The following is a 23,488-nucleotide window of genomic DNA, read 5'->3' on the forward strand; positions in this document are numbered from 1 at the left end:
TTGACCTCATTGTATTAATACCCTATTCTGGTTAATTCAGGATGTAGAACTGGTTATGGATTTCCATGGCCTTGGTATCAAAGTGAATATTAAAGGGAGACTGTGTAGACAAGTTACAGAGGCTGAAGTAGCCCCTTGTAGAAGTATGGGAGTCATTCATTCATTCAGGCTACTTGGCATTATAGCAAATGTCACCTATCACCATTGTCATCTCCTGTACTTTAAAAGAGCTTTCCAAATAATTTGTTTGCAGTACTATATTTAAGATGAAAGTTCCAAGATCTCAGATTTTTTTGTATTTTCTTTAAAAAGAGAGCTAATGTCTTGCCTGCCTTTTAAAAGTCTCAGCTGTTTTCTTCTGCTCTGTTTAACACAAAAGCCTTTAATACTTTGAACTTATTGTGAGATGCAAAATACAAGAACTGTCTACATGGAAAACCTTAATCAGTCAGGAAGTTTGTAAATGATGTCTTTGTGCCATCCATATTGAGTGTCCATTACTCCTGGACATAGCACATTAACTGACTCATTAGCTATTTCAAACCATATGGACTTAGGTTTGGGTGGGTTGCTCTGATAATATCCTGAGGTGAGCTTCCTAATTATTGTAATTATGTGATCTCAATCATGGGGCCAGTCACACAAAATAGAGTCAAGAGTCTTTAAAATGGGTGTCAGTGCACCTAGACAATGACTGAGTTGAGCAACATGCCCTCTGGATGTTGGGGATCCCTTGATACTGCAAAAAGTAATTACTTGAAAAGTTCCAAGAAACTGACAGCAAGCACGGTGACAACTGAGTAAGCACAGCAAGCGCATGGGGCTCTGCAAAGATGCATGAACACGAATAGATTTCTCAGCAGAAACCAGGAAGCAGTCTGAAACTTGATGCTTTGTTGTCAATGGTCTTAAATACAGAGATGTTACATCTCTAGGGTAAATTTAGCCATGATATTTTAAGCAAAAAGGAGATCTGGAGTAGGAGGGGGGAGTTAAATGTGGAAGCGCTAAAATGTCAGTGTTAAATACCACAAAGGCATCACAATGCAACCGTAAGAAAAGCTACAAGTTGCTCACCTACTATAGCAAATTTAAGAGGCTTTATGTATGTGATACTGCAAGATTCATATAATTGACTAAAATCTTTAATACTCAAGCTTATGTTTGAGCAAGAAGGATTGAAATAAATAGAAAACAGACCAAGTGTTTAATGTACAGTGCTTTAAAACAAAGACAGAAAAAAATACTACCTCAAGACAGAAATAAAAATGGTTTGCTTTATTATTAAACACTTAAAGAAAATGCTCACTCCCTGAGAATCTCATTACACTTTTAAAATGCAATCCATGACAACACAGCATAGCTTTTTTGTATCATCTAAAATTTGTTCTAGAAAGAGGATTAGGAGTAAGGTACTGCTTCTGATCCACAAATCAGGATAAAACTTCCAAAGCTTGTACTTTACAGGTTCACTTCCAACTTTTGGAGTTCCTCTTGGGCACCTACATGTCCCAAAAGACAGGTATTAAATAGCACTAGACACCTTAACACATAGCTAAATAACAGAACCATACATTCAAAAGTTACTTGGATATGTAAGTTTATACCACTATGTAAAATAGTGGTGTGTATATATATATATATATATTTATATATAAAACCCACTCATATCTTCACCCCCAAACCAGATCACTATATTTACCTTCCAGAAGAACCTGCCCAGGATAACCAGAACCAAGGAAACCCTAAAAAAGTATAGCACCGCCATTCTATTTTTCAGTAATACAATAGCAAACATACCTGTACCAACTCTGCAGAGAAACTCTGATTTCCTCACATGCTGTGTGTCAATAAGTATATATGAAGCAAAACAAATGAATAAACCCCTGAAGATAACCAGGAGCACTAAAACAAACATCCAAACAGAGTTTCTTCCATCACTTCCAATATATAATTCTGACTAATGAGAAAATGCCCACCTGAACTGCATGAGGGATAGATTCTTCATGAGAAGGCCCTGTGGCATGGCCTTCAGTTGCTTGCAGCACTGTGCCATTAGGAATTAAAATCAGTGATTTGGTAGCATTTTCAGTTGTATCCTGGCAGGATTTGTATATTTATATATATACACACCTTTCTCCTATAAGAATTCTTGAATTTGGCAGGAATTGTGGCTATATCACCACAAAGGAAAATTGCTTCCATCATAACTAGGATTTCCTGAAAAAAATGAAACAACCCATCAGACAACAAACAAAAAACCCCACCTTATATCTATAATTATTTTGTCCATTCATCCCCCTTGCATCTTATCCCCAAAATGTCAATTTGAAGCAAATGTGAAGAGGCAATGGAGGTTTTATCCTGACTAAATGAAGCTCATGTTTCCTGGGAGGGTTGAAAACTGGCTGAGGATAAGCGGGGGGGGGGGGGGCGCGGGGAAGAGGGAAAAAACCAAAAAGCACCTTTGTCTCTAGTTCAGCCCACCAGGAAAAGAAGTTTCCCACCCACACAACACAGGCCTGTGCTATTTATAGGGCCAAAGGCCTTAGTATGAAGTCTTAATCTGACGAGAGTTTTTCTCATGTAAAGTCTTTGGTTCTGCTTGATTTTTAAAGACATTTATGTGCTAGTATTTTTTTGTACTGTCTAAAACAGAATTGTATGAAAAAATTGCTAGTGACATTTGCATAAGTTTTTTGGTCGTTTATTAATAAAGTTCTGGATTTAAATGACAAATGAACTCATTTTTCAGGAGTAGCTTAGTATGTACAGGGAAATTCTTTTCTTAGTAAACTTTTTGTTTGAGTTTATTATATTTATAATTTATATTATATATAATTATATTATATAATTTATATTATTAATCTCTATTACATTGTTCCTGTGCATTTGGGTTTGAGTTTTTTTTTTTAATTCATGTAACAAATAATAAAAACTTTAAAATTTTTAACTTTGTCACGAACAAACCCACAACTGTTTCCGGTGACTTGTAGGGTATATATATGTAATGAACTTTTTTACATTGTATGGTGATGTTGAAAGAACTGCATGATATTAAAGATGGCTAAGACTTCAGGTACTTTTCTATTTGGATGGATTCTATAAACTTGCAACTTTTTTTCCTTGAGTAGTATAAGGAATTTTTTTGTTTATTTTGAAATATGAATTTTAATTTGAAAGCTGAAGACCTTAAACCTCGGTTACTTATGTAGGTAAATGTGTTGTATGAGCTCAAAGGGATGTTTTGTATCCTGACATAAGTTTTCAAAACCAGTAACAGATTTGTATTATGCTACTGTATTAATAAACAATTATATAGACCTCTGTGTATATCTTTCTACTTTTAGTTTTACTATTAGCTTATAATGACTTTTTTTTTGAAATAGCCTTTTCTGATGACTTCATTGTCCCTCAGAACTGCATGAACTTATGTTCTTTTTGTGATCTTATACTAGCTGATGAATAAAAACCACTAAGTTCAAAACAACTTATATTTCTAAACTGTAAAGTTTTGCATTGTACCCTGACCTTTCATAAATCAGTGTATTCTGCTAATTGCCTGATGTTACAGAGTTCTCAATGGTTTTGTGGGAACAAAAGGGAAATCAACTCCATTTCTTATGTACTTAAAATAAAAATAGGAATATCTAATCAGTTTTAGGTTTTTTAGGAACATGTATATTTCTACTAACTCATATTTAATGTGTTCTTTTCTCCACATGATTTCTACAAATTTTGAGTCTTAATTTATGGGGGTTCCTCCTGGTTGTAAAAAAAAAAATAAAAAAAAATAAGCAAGCCTTAAACTATGTAACAATGTAGGTTATGTTTAGCAGTCTAGCAATATAATGCTATCAGTAATATTTGCTAAATGTTTAGAAGACAGATGCAAATTCCTCTGATTTGCTTCACTCTCTTATCCTAATATACTTTTGTGAGCAGGGAAAGGTAGTTCAGAAGCAGTAAGCCCTCTAATACATGCTTTTGTTTCAGTTTAGTTATGTGAATACCTCTTTGCAACAGCCGAGCAAAAAAGCCTTCTCCTTAAACAGAGGCTGGTTCTCTGATTCCCAGGCAACTATTTGAAGATAACTTTCTTCTGAAATGATCTTTCACCATGTCAGAATAGTGGCTCTCATCCCAAGTAACAAATAATCTCAAGAGCATTGTACAAATGGTCTCTGTGAATAGAGGTGCTAGCTCTTTCCAGTTGAAGCAGTGCTGGGCATCGGCTGTTTTTGAACAAAATCCCCCATTCTCAACACCATGCTTCCACTGCCTATTTTAACAGTTGTTGCAAAGGAGGGAAGCCCTATGAAATGCTTTATGGCAATCTTGAATTTACTTGCTTTAAGGCTGATCTTTCTATTGGCAATTCTTTAGCTGGCCCTTTCAGTAAGGATGAAACCATAAAGCCTCCAAGACTGATGAAACAGAAAGGGTTGTTAAGGCCTACTCTACTGATAGCAATATACATTTTGCAGTTATAATTTGTGTTACTATTTCTAAGGTCACTTGCAAATTATTTAGTTGCAGAAGATGGTCTGGATTTTGGTTATTCTCAAACCTCTTTTTTTTTTGTAAAGGATTTATAGTCATTGCTTGGAAGACATGGTAGTCCCCAGTGAGGTCCCTAATAAAGCAGATCTTGTAGAAGATGGTGGCTTGTGATCAGGGGTATGCCCTGTGAATTCGGGGAATTAAAAAAAAAATCTCATTGTGTCCTTCATTACCCACTGACAAGCTCATGGTGGTGATGGGGCTGATCTACCCTTCGGTCAGCTTCATCTGCCCTCTACCTGCAATGGCTGACCAGCCTGTGAGGTGGCTGTTACCTCTTTTCACTCTCCTGTGGGGCTCCTGATGGCTCGCAGCATTCCTGGTAGCATGAGCTTCTGTTGCCTCACCTGCGGTGAACACATGAGGTGTCTCTTGCTGTTCTGGATGAGTAGCTATCCATAGAAGTGATCCTCAACCTATGCCAGGAAGATTCTGAGGTAAAAAAAGGCTTCTGAGTGGTTGCACCATGACAGTTCTGTGACTTCATTACAGCTTCTGTGTTCTCCCTGCACCCCAAAAGTTCTGTGAGGTATTTTTTTTTTTTTATCCCAGCCGGCAAACAGTCTGATCAACTACTTCTATATGCACCAAAGCGCTTGAAGAGGGGGGAGTAATTCCTCGCTTGCGAAGTGCCACTTTGAAAGAGTGCGAGGCGCGACGGCTCAGGCTCTCACCGAATCTCTCCGCTCCCCCTGAAGCCGAGCGCCGGCGCCTCACGAGGGAGCCATGAGGGAGCGCTGCGCGAGCGGCCGGCGGGCTCGGGGAGGCGGGAAACCGCGCGCGCCACCGCCGCGCGCCGCCTGGCTGAGGGGAGCCGGCCCGCCGAGGGAGTCCCGCCCCGCCGGCGGCCAGGCGGGGCCGGCAGAGCCCGCGTCCCCAGCGGGGCCGGCCCGGCCGTTCCCCTCCCCGGGGTTTCCTGCGGGAGCACGGCAGCCTGCCGGCTGTGCCTGTTGCGGCCGGGCGCTCGCCGCCTGGGCCTGGCCTACGGGAAGTTCCCGGCAGGGAAGTTTGCGGCCGGCGGCGAGGGGAGGCGGCCGTGGCCCTGCGGAGGTGGGTGTCGGGGGAGCGGGCGGCGGGCCCGACCGCGGCCCATTGCTGTCCGGTCCCGTCGGCCGCTGGAAAAGGAGGCCGCTGCGGACGAGCCGCCCCGGCCTTCCACCCGGCCGCTGTCCTGAGGGAGGCCGCGGAGAGCTTGGGCCCTGCTCGGTGCCTGTTAGGCAAAGGACATCGAGGGATATTGCTTTTTTCTGACGAAAGTCAACTTTTGTCTTTAATTTTTTTTTTTCCCTTCTCAAGCCGCGATGCCGCCTAGGGGTCGCGGCAGAGGCAAGCTGCCAGTTCCTCTCCCAAGAGACATGATCCTGAAAGACACCGAAGGAAAAGTCTGGAGGCTGGGCAGTCAGATCGGCCAGGGAGGATTTGGCTTGATCTATTTAGGTAAAATACTGGTGGTAATGAAGAGGGTGACTTGTAATTGTCTTTGTACCGTTTTGACATTAATAAGACAGAATAGGTTTGAGAAGTTACTGTTGTTTACATGCTGGTGGTCATCTGTAAAGTGTGGTTTTCTGATGTTTGCAGCACCCTGGTAGATGGCCTTGTTGTTGAAAGCGTTGCTGGTGGTGCAGCGTGTTCTCTAGAGGGTGTCCAGACCGGTTTGCTGGCTCCGAGTACACTTTTCTATGGAGCTTGGATGGTGTAGGCAAGGTGCTGCTGCTGTCAAAGACCACCAAAGAGCACTGCCAGGCAATGCTCTTAAAAGTAATGGTGATGCTTTCGTTAGCCGCTGCTTTGGACTTATGCCAGTCATGTGCTCTGGAGTGCTCTTTGGATTTCCATTTATTGGAAATGTTATCTTTTGGACAATACTAAATCAGTTTTCATCCAAGAAATGTTAACAGTAACAATAGTTAGCTGGGTGTTGCCTCTGAATTAAAAACTTTCACCAGTGCTGGAAATGCTTTTCATTGTTTGCTCTAGCCTAGATGTGTTTCTGTGCTTTCTTCTGAAAAAAGCTGCTGCAGTTCACTTATAAGGACTGAATAGTTCTGAAAGACTTGTAAAGCATTCTAGGTCACTGGAGAGGATATAATGTATGTTACTGTTGCTGGTCTTTGTGAAAGAGCAATCCTGTTTTCAAGGCAATACTATTGAGTTTAGGGTTTGGGTTTTTTTGCATGGCAAACATATACAGGCAACTAGTCCACAGTGACTGTTAGGGACTAAATTGAGCTTGTATTAAGACAGCAGTAAAGAATTATCCAGAAGCAGTTTAGTATATCCTCCCAGGAACCAGACATGATCTTTTTAAGTTAGAGGTATGTTAACTCTCTGTTTGGAGAATTAATGTTTAAAACTTGATAAGCAAGTGACTCCTATACATAAATTTACTTCCTTTTATGCATAAATCAGCTGTACCTTCTTTTTTTAAGCTTTTACTATTTGTTTGTGTTTCTGCCATGGAAAACAGTTTTTGTGATTATTTCCCACTCTTGATTTTTTTCAGTTGATCTCTTAATGATGTTTCATTCATATTGAGTGAATTGTTGGAAAATAATCTGTTAATATACTCTTATACAGCATGAGCTTTCCACTTAGTGTGATTTCCAGATTTTTATGAGACAAGTTTTTATTAGAACAGATATCATATGTCATGCACCTTCTTAGTCCTGTCTTTAATAACTCCTTTCAAATACACAGAGCTGTGCTAGATTCAGTGTGGTTTCATGTGACTGAAGGAGTTGTCCATCAGTGTCAAACTGTAGCATCAGGCACCTACTGTATAAAGAAAAGGTGCTTTTTCTATTGAAGGGTTAGTATGTTTGCTCTTTTCGTATTTGCAGACATAAATGTAGCACTTGTGTGCTACTGGTCTCTTGGTGACAGATATACTGTGATTTTTGTTACATCTGTCTGGCTATCTCATGGTGCTTGTCTGCTTTCAGCTGTTCAGGAACATTTTCTATTGCACTGAAGTGTTCTTCCTCTCCCTCTTCTTTTCCTCCTCATGTCCATTATGGTTAATCACAAAGAACTGAATGGCAACTAAAGACTCATATTTTATTTCATGGTGTGATAGTCCCATATGTGGTCAGATGTTGCTTCTCTGAAGTGGTTGCCCAGTTGTACTGTTCTTCCAGCAGTTAATGTGTGGCTGTAAACTACAGGAGGGTGGACAGTCTTGCTTGTGCACCTGGTCTTAATTTGTATGTAAACTTCAGGTTTCAGTGGAGAAATTTGCGGGGTGGGGGATGGTGTAAACTGGCACTTTGTTCCACTGAATGCCTGGGTAAATGAAGCAAAAAGATTTCAGTGACAACCTAAATGCCACTGCTTCTGCTTTTCCGAAAAGTAAACACAAGTCACTGAAAAACCTGGAGAAAACTAAGGCTGTGTATGTTTACAAGTAGTTTGGTGTAATTAGTAAATGGCAACAGTTGGTAGATATGGCCCTACATCTACCCTTTATTTAAATTGAGGGTTTGTTTTACTTTGAGCTAGATTTGGTGTGGTCTGCTGCGCTGAATTTCCTCACCAAGTATGTGGTTTGAGGCTTGGTGAAGGAACTAATTTCAATCCTTATGTTGCTGTTAGTAGTTTGGAGTGCATCTGATAGGTTCCTGTAGTGGAGTTTCTGGTTTGGTTTCTTCTGGAATTCACACAGTTCACACATGACGAACTGCTCTGCAGACTGAACCAGTGGGGATGATAGGCGCTTCAACTGCGGTTTATAGAGGAGTCAAATGCTAGCGTACTTTCAGTATATTTACATTCTTTTTAATTTTGATATATCTGATTGCTTATTATGACCTTGTGTAGTGTTGCTGAATCACTCAGAATACAGCTTTATCATTTTCTGTTTTACTCGGATACACCGGACCTTGCGGGTGGTATAGCACCTGGGATTGAGTCAGTTTCATGCAGATTTGATTAGTTTTCTGCCTGATCACGCAGACCACTGAGGTGATTTCATATATTGTGTTTGTTGCAGTTTAGCTCCCATCGAACTGAGGTGGAAAGCAGTCAGCGTATTAGTTGAGATTAAGAATACAGTCTTGGACCCTTGGTATTACTATTCTGTGGTTTTTTGTAAGTGACAGCATGGCTGAAGAAATACACCTGCCACTTTCATAATTGTATTTGTGTTTAATCTTTTTCAAGAGGGGTGGTGAATGTTACACATAGCACTGAACTGAAGGCTTAGTTGCCCTTGTAGCTCATCCTACAAGTAAAAGAGGAAACAGGCAAGATTTAACTCTTAAGTATTGACACTGACTGAAGTTTCCTTGTTTTATCTACCTCTTTATCTCTGATATGTGTTTATATTATGTAAAGTATACCATTTAGTAGCTTTTTTGGGGTTTGGTCCTACAAGAGTTCAGCTGTCTTTGAAAGTCAAGGGGAGTAAATTAAATGAGAAACCTTGAGAGTAAGATATGGATCCGTGGTGCTGAGAGGAACCTTCTTTCTTTGTGCTGTTTAGGCTAGTTTTTAGTGCATATACAGCAAGATGTGAGAGGATCACTAAACTTTCAGTGAGAAACTAACCCAGAAAGAGAGTGGAGACAGGTTTGACTGCCCGCCAGATATGAACAGCACAGCCCTTTTATAAAAGTAAAGGTTAACTTTACCGGCTATATCTTTTAATAAGTATTTTTACAGTAGCAGTGTAAAGATTTTGATGTGCGTTGTTATAGCTTAATTTCCCATTAAGGGTACTCCATACTCCATTAATCTGTAACAACGTTCTTGAGAAATTTTACAGTATCTCTGCAAAATATATTTACAAGGGATGCATTCTGTGGAAAGTTCTGTTCACTAAATCAAACTGCTGAGAGCCATTTACTGATCCTGAGTCCTGGGATGCAAATAGTCTCTAAAGGTGCAGGGCCTCTAAACTTCTCATTATGTACATGAAAGTTACCACTACCTATAAGTTCTGTTCTGCCTCACAAACATTTTCCGTGGTTTTGTGATTAGTCTGTCTTCTTCCCATCTGTGACATCTTGTCTATTTCTTTGTTGATTTGTTCCTTCCCTTAGATTCCCTTTGCATTTTAATCTTGACCAGAGCAAATCCAGCAGCAGGCAGCTTACAAATACTGATTCCTGTCAATGGTCCTGAAGAGGAGAGCTTCCTCTGCTGCCAGAAGCAATAGAAACTATCTAGAGATGTTCTCTCAAGTGTTGTCTTTGTCATAGTGAGGGCAAGATGGATCATAAGTGAGAATTAACCATGCCATTGTATGTTAGAAGTTTTGTTTTATTTTATTTTTGTTACTGGTGCTGATTTGCTGTCAGGCACTTCAGATGGAACTGTTATCCCTTTGGTAAGGGGGAGCAGAATGGACAGCAACTGAGGAAGAACATGGCATATTGGTGGTCTCGTGACTAGTTTGTAGCCCTGTGGAGAACAATGGCAGTACGTTGGAAAATTAAGTGAGTTGAAGAGGTAGCTACTGAGAGCCTTACAATCTCTCATTTATCTTCCTGATCACAGTCAGTAATTAACACCAGTTTTTTTATAAATCATTCTCTAGTCCTGCTGCAAGCACTCTATTAATCCACAATTTGGACTTGAAATTTAAATGTAGAAAGGTCATGCAATGTTTTGCTAAGATTCCACTGTCACAGTCAAGTCTGCTGTACACAGCACTATCTACTTGCAGGCTTCTTCCTTGTGGAAACTGGTGTTTCTGCAAAATATTTGAGGTTTTGTATTTATATACACACATATTTGTTAGATGGCGTCTTTTAAAGTAGAACTTATTACGCTAAATGTATTTTAATTGTGTTATGCATGGGTATTGTATTGGAACTTTGGAAGTGATAGGTGAAAACTAAGAATTGTGAAACTTTTTCATAGCTGGCTTTGCAGCATGTGTTTATATGTTGCCATTTGCTATTTTTGCATGCATTATTACAATATGGGAAGCACGTATTGATAAAGTCATAATCAAATGCAAAGAATATCTGCTTGTGTAGTAAACTGTTATTAAATGGTTGAATATTGTCTGTTAATACTAGCAGCTCAGGGAGGTCTGCTGCTGGTGGAGGTAGGGAAAAGTTCTGGTTGTGGCTCTTACTGATTCTGAGCTTGGACCATAGTATACTCTGCCGTTGATATTCTGAGTCCTGGTGTTCTGTGAACCAGGCTGAGGTGTGAAACAAAGTATCTTTCTGTTTTCAGAAAGAGTAATATCTGTGGATAATTTGTATAGCTGTCAACAAAGGTATACACCTGTAAAGGAAGACAACTGTTGATGAAAGCACGTTCAGTGGTCATACTGTTCATTCCTTGGTTTGTGTTAGGAAGCTGGCTTTAGCAATTGGTTCTAGAGAAACGAAGTACTCGTAACAGTTGGTTAAATTAACTTCACTGAAAATATTTACTGTAGTGTAGCAACCTAATTAAAAATGCAGTAAAAATTATACCAAAAGATACATGTTCAGCATGATTTTTAGAAACTCAAAGGAAAGAAGAATATTAATAGCAAACCCCTGTAAATAATAGCACTAGCAAGTAGCTGTCTGATTAAGGCTGGATTTTTTCTTAACCTTCAGATGTTAAAATGCTTTTCAGCAAAGGTCTCATTGTACCTGCAGGTGTGAACCTCAGTGTGAAAATAAATTTGTTGGCAGAGAAACACTACTTCAGGAAAGAGTATTTTTAAGTAGTTACAAATATTAAACTGTATAAATATAGACATAGCAAGCAGATTACCTAATTTTTCACCCTGTCTATAGGCAAACTAAATAAAAAATTAGCTTGATTTTGCTACTTGGTGGTTATTAAGGGCTGGCTGCATGGTACAAGATCAGCCTGCACCATCTGTTAAAGAGGAGATATTCTTTATCTTTATCTAGTTCTTGCTGATTACTGCTTCCTCTTGAAATCTTCCCTATTTCTTCTTTTTGTGGTCCCCTCTAGGCTAGAAGTCTTAACTTTGAAAGCATAACTCATTTTTACACAGTAGACTAAAGCCTGTTACAAAGTCTGCAGAGATCATTACTATTACACTGTAGTGTTCTGCCACATAATGTGTTGGGTGGTTGGGGTTTTTTTCCCATGCTTACGGACTTGTGATTTGGGAGCCATTGTTGTGCTTTTGATTCATCTAACTTGTGAGAGTTCTGATCAGGGACTGAGACCGTGCCATGCTAAATAAAACTAGAAAGTCAAAAGAGCAGGCTTGATTTTTATTTTTTTGTTTTGCAGTGAGGGGATGTATTTCTGAGCAGTGTTATACGGTAATAAGGAAGAGCTTTGGACAAAAGATAGGGTACCTGTTGCCTTATAGAGGGCACCCCCTTCAGCCGTCTTTGGCACCTGTACCCTACTGAAACTGGCATAGTATCTTCTGAGTGGGCACCACATCAGACTAGCAGATGGCTTGGAGCAGAATCTTGCCAGAAAACAGTTTGTGCATGAAGTTTTAAATATTAGAGGCCTGGACTTCCATCTGAGAGTGCTGTAAGAGCAGACCATGCATAGCTTTTCTGCCTGGGGTTAAAGGATGTGTAGTACCTATTCCAGCTTAGAGTAATTAACTTTGAAAGTCAAACAGTGGCTTCCATTGCTGTGGAATACAAAACTTTGGCTCTAGTGAATCAAGATCAAGGTTTCATAGAAAGATGAGTAAGAAACGTAATGAAACTTCCTACCAGTACTTAATGTCATTAACTTGGAGGCATTTGCAGTTATCTACAAAACAGTTTAGCAGTTAAGCACAATTTTCAACCAAAACCAGTTTAGTTAGGTATTGTGGAAGATGGTTTCACAAGCATGGTACAGAGGGCTATGTGTTTGTAATTTGTATAATAACACCATACGTTCATGAAGCTACCTGGAAGAAGAACCTAGAAGAAGAAAACTATTCATAAAGACTGCGCAGAAAAGTCTGTCCAGGAAATGCTGATGTGCCCTGATAGTAACAACATGAGCGGAGAAGCAGGTCGTCCTTAGGCTATTTTAGAATTGAACTGTAAACACCCTCCAAGTGCTGAATGTTTGGGTTCTTGGGAAATATTGGATATTGCGAAGCAATGTGCTTTGTTCACCTTTAAATATTTGCCTTAGTACCCTCTGTATGTAGAAAAAAATTGAAGCTGTGTGTTAAATAGCAGATGCTACTTTTTTTTTATTTATTTGTGCGCATTTTGCTTTGAGTAACTATATTCCTGTAATTTGGATCTTTTTTTATTGTTAGATGCTCTGAGCAACACTCGCCTCTGTTTTTTAGCCATTGAATTTAACAGCTCCTGGCTTGACTTAAATGGGTTCAGAACTTTTCCAGCTTTTTTTATAGGTACTGGTAACTTGGAAGTGTGGTATTTTTGAGGTTAGTTTTTATTTCTGAAAAAAACCCTAAGCTGACAGTGTTACTCTTCAGGATTAGTTAACCAATGAAAAAAAGCAAAACTAAAATACCAGCAACCCAAGAACTTCTGAAAATAATTTTATTCATGTTTCCCAAACAAATATATCCTGAAAATATCCAGCAGTAGCAAAGACACCAGCTGTGGACAGGAGCAGGGATGTTTTTTCCAAACTGCCAAATCAATGTTGTTTTCTTTTCCACTGTGTAAACTTTGTCAACAAAACTGGTTCTGTGAGAGCCATTGAAAATATTTCACCATATTCCAAATGTGACTGCCACAAATTAACTGCTAAAACTACAACAAGCACGTTTGAACTGGCAAATAGAATTGGCACGTTTCTTTGTCAGACTGCATGCAATTGTGCTGTGTGGTTGTAGGAAATCGCAGTTCATCTAGAAACACCCTTTTGTTACTGTGTCTTATTAACATTTAGAAAGCTACATTAATTAAGGTTGTGGCACTCAGCAACAAAACAGATGAAATTCACGATTAAAGTGGATGATAAGACCATAACTACTGTGCCTGGGTGAAACTAGGGAATTCTGGACATGGGATAATTTGAGGTAAGTTATTTGCTCTGTTGGATAGGCACAACAGTTGGAAATTCTGGCAAAGAATGTGAATCTTACTGCACTGCTTTATTTCAGAGTGTGTTTTAAATGTGTATGCTTTTCACTAGCATGGTAGCTGCAATTGTGGGATGAAGGGGAGGAAGGGAAGATAGAGCTGTGGCCTTTGCAAATGTTTTGTGAGACTCATCTTGGCATGAGATAGAAACAGTCACAGCCCCTTACACAGCTTCATCTTGTGCCAGTGTTCCCAGTTAACAATTATGCAGACAATGGTTTTGATTGTGTGCATACATCAACACCCCTCCCCCCAAATGTAAGGAGATTGTGCATCTCTAGTTGAGAAAAGCAACATAAACTGTAAACTGGGAACTCTCACGCTTGTTATGCTATTTTAAGATACCCTTTGCAAACATAATCTGGCCATATAGAGTACCAGGAGCACTATGTGTGTACTTATATGCCATCAGAGACCTCCTGCCTATCAGCATTGCTCTCCTGCAGAGTCTCTGCTTACTGTCCTACAGTCTAGCATTTAACTGATTGTAATATTATAAATAGCCATGTGCTACCACACAGAACGAGGCTAGCACATGGCTAATTACAAGTATACAGTAATTAACTATGAGCTAAACTCGCAGGAGAGTATGTGGTGGTGGTCTATGAGGTATGTAATCAGACTGTTTGTTAAACCTTGGGAGCCTTTCCAGTCTGTTAAGTAACTATACATAGTAATGAGACAATTTTTAAAAAACCATTTATGTTTATTTATGGACAAAAAATAGTCTGTCTTATTTCTGAGCTGCAGCTGAAGTATTGCTGCCTGATATATGAATGGTTAATTAAAATGATGTAACAGTAGGTACACATGCAACTTCTGCTTATCGGTATGAGAATAATTTTCTAGGCGTTGTCTGTGTAAGAAGTTTAGTGTTATTTATTGTGAATATTATCCCTTGTTTCATGTATGTGTGGTAAAAACAGTAATACCATTTCTCCTCTTGGAGATTTGAATGTCAGGTTACTCGTTTTGTGGAGAGTCTGTTTCTGTATCTTGTTAAGCTTTATCTGACTTTTCTCCCTTTTCACATTGTAACAGTTGCCTGATAGTTTTGGTTTTATTTTTCTTCAGGATGTGTTTTCAGTGTGACTCCAAAACGCATCCACACCGGCATAGTGTAAGAACCATGGGGGTTAGGCCCTTTTGCTGGGTTACCTCCCATTAATTGCTCTTCTTCATTACCCTGACAGCTGTTACTGTCTGTTCCAGATTACCGTGTATGAGGCCTCTCTTTATAAAATGTCAAGATGTCTACAGGGAAGTTAGATCAGACTCTTTCAAATACATTTAAATATGATACTTCTCCATACTGATCAAACCTTTTTAAAATAACTTGGTATTGAAATACATTTTCTGATACACAGGTTCTTTTCTGATCTGTGTCAGTAAGGGAGCACGTCTAATTCTGTTAGGGTAATGTGACGTTGTTGAATATGATGAAAACACATGGGATATGTTCCTTTAAACTAGTGTCTTCAACTATTAACACATAGTCTACATGTGGCAGAGAAAGAAAAAGACTTAAGCACCTGTGTCTTAATTCCCAGTTTGGTACAATAATATGGTAAGAGCAAAGTTTACCAAACTTTCCTTACTGGTTGTACTGTAGTTTTAAATTGTATTCTGAATGTGGCTGCTGCTCATTAGAGTCTATGGATAGTTCACACCTTCCAGAGCTATTGTTTTAGGATACATTAATTTTATCTTAATGTGTTATTAGCACAGAAACATTCACATAGGGAAATGTCAGGCAGAAGGCAGTGGGGACCCTGCAAGTCTTTGGGGTGTGTATGCTGCCAGATTCAACCCAGATCCCAAATAGAATTGAAGGACGATGGCAGCTGAAGGAGTCTCTTCGTTGTAAAAATATTTTTATGCCTTTACCATCAAAAAATGTAGGCTTGGATGGTTTGATTAGATCCAAGTTTCCTTGATTTTTATTATGTGGATAAAAGTAGTCTATTTTTGTCTGTGCTGATAGTTGAAGTGTTTCACACCTGGACTGTTGTTGGTATTTGATCATTATAAGAAGTTTGAAAGGGACACTTATTTCCTAGGAACTGTATTCTTTTTAGCTTTTTTCAGTGATGATTCTAAAAGATGATTTAGTCTCATTAAATTTTAATCCAAGCGTAGCTCCATGTAGCTTCAGTAGTATCAGAGAGAACTGATAGTTCTCTCAGGGTCAGAAGAAAATAGGATTGCATTGTCTGTGCAGAGAGGTTCTGTCTCCTGGGCTGTAATTGGCACATGTGGTCAATTATTGTTTTGAAATCTCTACTTGCACTAAGCACAATCCCTCATCTCCGCTTTAGGCACGTGGTGGCTGTGCTATCCCCTAACTTAGGCCAGTGTCTAAATAATGTCAGAATAGAGATCAAGGTTCTGGGGCCAAATTAGTTTGTAATAGAGGAAAGCAGACAGTCCTGTCTAGAGGCATAATGTAGGTCATAACTTTTAAGTGGTGTCTTTGTCACGACAGTGGATTGACAGCAACCAAATACAGAGGTTATCCAATTGACTGGAAAGACTTTAACATAGTCTGCTATAATGGAATACCTCATTGTGGTGCAAACGTGCAATGGGGACATCCTGCTTACTCCTTAATTAGCATTGACAGAGTTCTGAAAATGTGGGTTAAAACTGCTTCTGTACTTGTTGATTGAAACTTCTGTTTGTGTGTAGTGTTTTCATTTTGTTTTCCTGTGAACTTGGCAAAACTCTGACCTTTAAAAAACAAGAATTCAGACAAAATGTTGTGTATCCCTGTCATGTATTTTTTTTTGGTCACTTTATGCAGTGTTATTTTGGTCTTTGCAATTACATTTTGTTGCATATGGCTTGATCCCCATCTCTTTCTCTTTTTGCAGCTTCCCCTCAAACTCATGTTCCTGTAGAAGATGATGCAGCGCATGTAGTTAAAGTGGTAATGTGTAATCTCATTTCTAAATTGTTAACTTGTATGCAGTTCTTTCTCTTAATTATCTATCCTTATTTTGAGCCTTGGGTCTGTATTGCAGGCTTGTGGCTTTTGGTTTTTTCCCTATTTTTGATATCTTGATACAGTTTCCCTCTAGGGAGTACATTTGGCATTTCCATGACACGCAGTATTTTCTTGACTTGATTCTTTCCTTTCCTTGATTACTGCCCTCAGCAGTTTGGTAAGGAAAATCAGACTGTGAACTTAAACATACATGATCTACAATTTTTCTGAAAATAGTATCTTAAATAATTCCTGAAAGAATCTGTATCGTTTAGAAAAGTTGTTTGGCAACACATTTTCATTTTTACCTACTTATTAAAATTACATTTCAGATGTCATGATATATGGGGGGTGGGGAAAAAATGTCTCATACAATTTTCCTTAGAAACTGTTGTGTTTCTAATGCATTTAATGATACTAAGTTTATTTATTTCTCAATAGGAGTATCTTGAAAACGGCCCCTTATTTTCCGAACTGAAATTTTACCAGAGGGCTGCAAAACAAGAGCATAGTAAGTAATATACCAGTTCTGATTCAGGGAGATTTAAGAACAAGTTTGGGTTTAACTACTGCTAATAAAAACTGTTGCTTTAGAGCTTGATAGCTGACTCATTTCATGTACACTGAACGAGTCCTGGTTGGTGCTGTAGTATATTTAGATTGCTATAGGTTTCTTTGCTTGTCCTTTCTGATCAGAAGGGAGAACAGAAGCATGCCAGATTTGTTACATGCACACTTCAGAGTGCACAACAATGAAAGGGCTCCAGAGAGAGGCCAGCCTTAGAACAGAGGTACTGCATGGACTAATTGGTGACAGTATTTCTGCTAGTAACTATTTCCATGTGCAGAGCCAAAAGTGTGTAATCAACACAGGACTTAATAGTAATCAAGGCACTTGATTCTGTAGACACTTAAGCATGGGTGTGATTTATTCATGGTAATTTCAGATGGCTTATATTGCTGGTAGACTTGAGCGCTTTTGATGGCTTGAAGCATTCTGTCTCAAATAAAGTAGAGCTTCTAAAACAGGGGTCCTCAAACTACGGTCTGGGGGCCTCAATCCGGCCCCCGGTATTTACAGAACCCCCCGCCCCCCCAGTGGTTGAGAGGGGAAACCAAGCAGCCACAGATGGCTGCCTGCCACTTCATCCACGCGCGCGGCCCCCTGTTTAAAAAGTTTGAGGACCCCTGTTCTAAAGGAATTATTTCTTCAGCTATTGATAATTTCTTACCTGCCTTCTAAGGGAACAAAGTGCTACATCGCTAGAACAAAACACTGCTGCTTGATTTGCAGAATGCCAAGAACTCTATTCTAAAGTTACAATCTGAATTGTTTGCTAGACAAACTGCCAAACAGGTCTTATTTGTTTCATTGTTTCATTCAAAGTCTTGGCTTGATATCTGAAACAAAGCCAACAAAAAACCTCCACACCAAACCTGAAATTCTTTAGCTACCTTTAACCCAATGTTATCTTTTTCTTATCGTTAACAGTAAGAAAATGGATGAATCTCAAGAAAATAAGATGTTTAGGAATTCCAGTGTTTTGGGGATCAGGCTTGGCTGAGTACAAGGGGAAAAGGTACTAAGATTAATTGTAATTAAGCCTCAAATTGATTGAAGATCCATTTTTCAACAAAATGGAGATAAGTCCTTTCAATTTGACACAAACTTTCAGTCTTGTCTTAAAGGATTCATCCCTCATATATTTCCTGGTAGCTATAGATTCATGGTCATGGAGAGACTAGGAGAAGACCTTCAAAGAATCTTTGAAGATTGTGGAAGCAGATTTAAGAAGGAGACTGTTCTGCAACTTGGGGCACGAATGGTATGTACAGAGAGAGAGAGGAGATTGCTATGTCTCAAACTTGCTGAGTTAAACAAAAAATTTACCTTTCTAATATAGTTCCTTTAGATAGCTCTTGAGTTCTTGAGTTTAGAATTAAACATATGAATGCTATGGGGTTTTTTTTGTTTGTGGGTTTTTGGTGTTTGTTTTTTTTTTTTTTTTTTGTTACATCAGATGAGTATTAAGTAGAAAACCAAGACCACCCCTGCAGACTGGAAGATGGTGGGCTCAAGCCAATTTTTTTTCTAATAGGTAAAAACATAAACCATACACTTAAAAATGTGTCTAGACTGAGATGTGTAAGCCTATTCTCATATACTTCAACTTGTATTGATTTTTACTTCTTTCCCCACTGTCTGAAGGGTATTGTATTAGACATCCATATTTGTCAAAGTTCACAATTGCATGCCTGAATGCAAAATTTTCAGTGTGTTTGCTGAGTGCACTGGTTGTACAGACCAGGATTAGGCTACTCTGAAACTATCTGGTTTGTTTTCAAGTGTGTGTAGACTGGCACATAACAGAAGACTGTATATGTGCTCCTTTGTAGTATCATTTGTGTTGTGAAAAACTGCTGTTACTGAGCAGAGGTGCACAGCAAATGGAGTAGAGACAATGGTCATAAGTTGCAGGAAGAGGAACTCTGAGTATAAAGGAAAAATTTTTGCAGAGTACCTTAGCACTCGAACATGCTTCTCAGAGGCTGTGAAACATGCATCCTTGGGGAGTTCTAAAACCTGACCATTCAATATATTGTACAACGTGATCTAACTTACATTAGTCCTGCTTGAAGCAGGGGGTTTAGACTGGACACCTCCAAAGTTTCCTTTTAATGTAAATATTAATAATTAAAAAAAAGTGAAGGTCTTTTGTATTCACATAATTGACAGACTTGTAAGCGTGTTCATACACTCCAAAAGCCAGGATTAGATTGTCCTTTTTATGAGTTGCTGAGTGCAACCGTGTTTTTTAGTAAGTTAGAGCTCTAGTAACTCAGTAAGGAGCTGAAGAAGGAGGATGATGCAAGGGGTTGGTGATATGAAATGCAGGTCATATAATAACTGGCAGGATCAAATGTATTATAAATCAGGGCTGATTGAGTATGTTCTTTGTAAGAGCTTGGTGTTCTCAGCATTTCCTCTAGCATAAAGTACTAGTTTCGTTCTTGCTTTGTGACCTTAGAAGCTGATACTCGCAGGCAGTTACACAGAGATAACTCATGGCAATGTATGGCTTGTTTATGATTTCCCATCAGCTATGTGCCTGGTGGGAACAGACCCTGTGGACAGAATGAGTAATCCTAGTGCTCTAACTCCAAACAAATTTGTCAGCTCAGTCTGTGTAGCCCTTGATTTCACTGTATAAGTGAGAAATATTTGGTGGTAGGGTTAGGAGCAGAGTGGAGGAGATGATGATGTTTTCTTTACTGTTCTAAATCCTTTCCTAGTTGGATACTTTGGAATATATACATGAAAATGAGTATGTTCATGGTGACATTAAAGCAGCAAATCTACTTTTGGGCTACACCAATCCACACGAGGTAAGCATGTTTACAACTTTTCTACACTGTTACTCTAATGTGTTTATAACTGTTTAATTGTTTTAAGTTATTTATATTCTGCATTAATAAAGGGTAAACTAATCAAGAGGCTAAGTTGGAGGACATAATTGCTGTTCTAGGTTATGCCAGTTTAAGTGTATCAGTAGAGTTTAAGGATGTGGCCTGTTGTATTTTTATTCTTGGGGAGTTCTGGCTTTCAAAGGTAGTAATGAATTGTGTTTCCATGCCACTAACTCTTACGTCCTGCTCGTTGTAGGGGATATAACAGGTAAGTAGGATTAAGGTTGCTGCTCTCTAACACTCTAAAGCCTAAAACTAGCCTTGAAATGGAGGTGTTTTGGTGAAACATTTTGAAATAAACCTTTTGATTCTGTCACGCTTCACATACTCTAATGATGTCTTTTTTCTTCAGTTGATAAAATCTAAGTATGCTTTTTTCTTGAAAAAAAAAAATTAGAAAAAAAGGACATCTTTAACTTCACTTAACTATAATTAGCTCTAAGCAGTACTTCTTTTCTTCAGTTTTTGTTTTTCTGCTGCAGTGATGAAGAAACAGGTCTTGCAAAACAGCTCACTGCCATTGGAAGTTGAACTGTTGAACTATATTTGCTTTTTTACAAGTTTCAAGTTAAATGGTTGAGTCGAATATGAACTAGAACACATAGTTTAAAAACTATTATGGCTGTTTAAAACAACCACGGTTTTAGACAGTGGTAGCAGCCAGTACGTAATCTCAGTTTATGGTGTTTACCAGCCTGCTGAATCCAAAGAGGGAAGCTGTTTACAGGCAAAATGATATGCTACCCAAACCCCTTAACATAACTCAAATGACTGTTTTTGTCTTGGCTATTGTGTATTTTTATGACAGCAAGATATGCTGCTGTTTTTCACATTGAAATCATTTTGGAAGTGTCCATTTACAGTAATCATAAAATTTTAAGACATGTAGCTGACTTTGATCAGCTGCTTTTGAACTAGCCAGACTGTAGGGTGGTTTTCTGTTTTGTTTTTCATGTTGTCTGCATGAAGATCATGCTATACTAGTATTTGGTTTTCGTGAGTAGTAAATTCATTGCCAGATTAAAAATAAGGTGAGTTACTGGACAGAGGCTTTAGGTGGAAATATAATTTAAATTATATTTATTAAATAAAAGAAATCAATAGATATTCCATTGTATCCAGTAGCTAGGAGCTACTTACAAAGGAAGTACAAACAAATATGTACGAAGTGTATGTTACTGTTGAGAGGTTTTGTGTAGAATTTTCTTTCAGCAAAATTCCTTCTCCACTGAAAGTATTCTATAAAACTTTTTTAAAAGTTCACATTCTAATTCTGAAGAGCTAACAGAAGAGAATGTCTAATATTTGTAAGGTATGAATTAAACTTTCATTTCTCTATTATGCTTAAGAATATTTAGAGCTGATCAGATAAACTTCCTGGTCACGGACCTCAGAAATTCTGCAAGTGGCCACAGGTCTGCTGATTTCACTGAAGCTGTGATAACTATACCATACCAGTCTACAATCACGTAGACAGTGGTGATTATTTCTAAATATATTTTAAAGGTAATGTGTACTATATTTAGGTTACGCAGCAGGGTAGATGGCTTAGTGGGACTGTTTCTGGATCAATAAAAAAATATTTTCTGGACACAGGTTGCACAATATCTTGAAACATGTATGCTTTGTGTCTTTTGGGGCATGAAAAGAAAGGATAATCTTACCAACACCACAGCTAAAACTTCTAAATTGGCGGATCTACATATGCCACTAATTCCCCTGGAATTGTTGCCTCTGATGTGCCATCTGCCCTTATACTTCAATAAATGTTCTTTACCTGGCTTAGGAGCAGTACTAGACAATATTCGTGCTTAGATTCAGGTATTCAGAACTGTAAATGTGTACTTGCACAGACAATTTTGCATTTATCATGTCTTAGCTATTTGCATGTGCCATCAATTTGCATGTAATTTTGCCGTGAAAGTTGCTTCTTCCTATTCCAAATGTGTCCAGTTCCTATGTAAGGCTTGGTGATGCTGCAACAGCCTTTTCTACAAATCAGGCTGTCTTTATAACATGCTGGTGAGCTGAAAGTATTATGTATTTACCAGAACGGTATTTTGGGAAGCTGTGGAGCATTACCACTGACTAAATATTTAGACCATAATATGGAATATTCTGTCCTGTATCCTCTAAACTGTTGTTGGAGATGCTGTATTTTAATTTGACAATCTTCTAGTAAGCTTAAACACTTTAGATAAAACCTCAGACACTGTTATTGCTACCAAATGCCTGTGAGGTGTTTTGTCCAGCGTTCTCTCTCTGCTGAAATGGTGGATGGCTAGATTGCCTTGCTCTTGTTTTTTGTTAAATCAACGGACAAGGAGGTAAAGTGATCCAACTAATCTCATAAATAGGGAGTGAGAGCATCTAGCCAGTGGCAAACTCAGGCTCAGGAATGCAAGCTGAGAGACCTGTAGCTCCACTGGGAGTTGGCATAATAAAGCTGTCTGACCTAACGATTTCTGTGGTGAGGTTTTTTTAAGAATTTGATGCTAGTGGGTTCTTGTTCTTTAGGATCTATGATTTTAAGAGAAAATAAATAAGAAATGTTCTTTTTAAAGAAACCCATTGCGAATCTCTTAAAAACTATATATAGGTATATGTTCAAAATATATTTCCATATTATGTTTTGGTGAAGAGACATAAGCGTTTGTACCTTTATACTCAACTTTACTTCTTTTTTTGTCATTTAATGGCTGTTCATGTATACTCTTATGTGTAAATTTGTGGCTGACTTCCTGCAGTTTCAAAAAAGATCATTTTTCTATCTTAGACTTTCTGCTGCTACTCTCTGCCTTCTGTAAATTAACCTGGTAAATTCACACAACAGCCAATAAATATCGTAGTCCCCTTTTTGAAAGAACATGTGAAATCCATACTGCTATCCCCTACCTTCTGTGGCAAGGCAGAGAAACAAATAAAGTAAAGGTCCTGTCACTCTGTGACCTTCAAATGATGTTTAGAAATGGTTAGAAGATCAGAATCAACTGACCTCAAAGAACAGCTTGCTGCAGATCTATTCAATAGAAGGGAGCGAGGCCATTCAGTGAGTTACAGGTCAAAAGATCAATTCTCTAGTCAATATGTTTCTGAACATGGGCCCAGCACAATGACTGACAGAATAGGAGTGATGTACTGAGGGAAGTACATAGCCCATGAATCTCGGAGAGGCCTGAAAGAAAACTTGAAGTGATCATACCTATAAATTACAGAACAAGTGAAGCACTGTATTGCAGCAAGTTAAAGATAATTTGGTGCATAGTAGCAACTGTATGATAAAGCAGAAGAAACATTATTGATACAGACTCTAAAAAAGAAATTCAAATCCATTAAACCCTTTTAAATTGTGTTACTATTAAAAGAGGCAAGCGGTCATCAGACAAAAGCTTAAAATCAGAGTTTTTAATAAATGAAATGAGGCTTGGAAGAATGCCTCTTCAAAACAATTACTTTGTAGTAT

The 23,488-nt window shown here is 38.5% G+C and overlaps 1 protein-coding gene across 2 annotated transcripts in view; it reads left to right on the plus strand.

Annotated features, from left to right (window-relative positions):
- The first annotated feature begins 5,373 nt into the window (after positions 1–5,373).
- Positions 5,374–23,488, plus strand: part of VRK2 (VRK serine/threonine kinase 2) — a 46,379-nt gene continuing 28,264 nt past the window's right edge. The window contains exons 1-7 of one of the 2 annotated variants that reach the window (XM_027788451.2): positions 5,374–5,613; positions 5,860–6,000; positions 16,445–16,500; positions 16,999–17,068; positions 18,050–18,137; positions 18,275–18,383; positions 19,852–19,944. In XM_027788451.2, coding sequence (XP_027644252.1) covers positions 5,865–6,000; positions 16,445–16,500; positions 16,999–17,068; positions 18,050–18,137; positions 18,275–18,383; positions 19,852–19,944 — 552 coding nt within the window. In that variant the 5' untranslated portion in view covers positions 5,374–5,613; positions 5,860–5,864. The remainder of the gene's footprint in view (positions 5,614–5,859; positions 6,001–16,444; positions 16,501–16,998; positions 17,069–18,049; positions 18,138–18,274; positions 18,384–19,851; positions 19,945–23,488) is intronic. The other variant, XM_055815939.1, reaches the window with a different exon arrangement.

The sequence above is a fragment of the Falco peregrinus genome, chromosome 11 (assembly GCF_023634155.1).
Source record: "Falco peregrinus isolate bFalPer1 chromosome 11, bFalPer1.pri, whole genome shotgun sequence".
NCBI classification, from domain to species: Eukaryota; Metazoa; Chordata; class Aves; order Falconiformes; family Falconidae; genus Falco; species Falco peregrinus.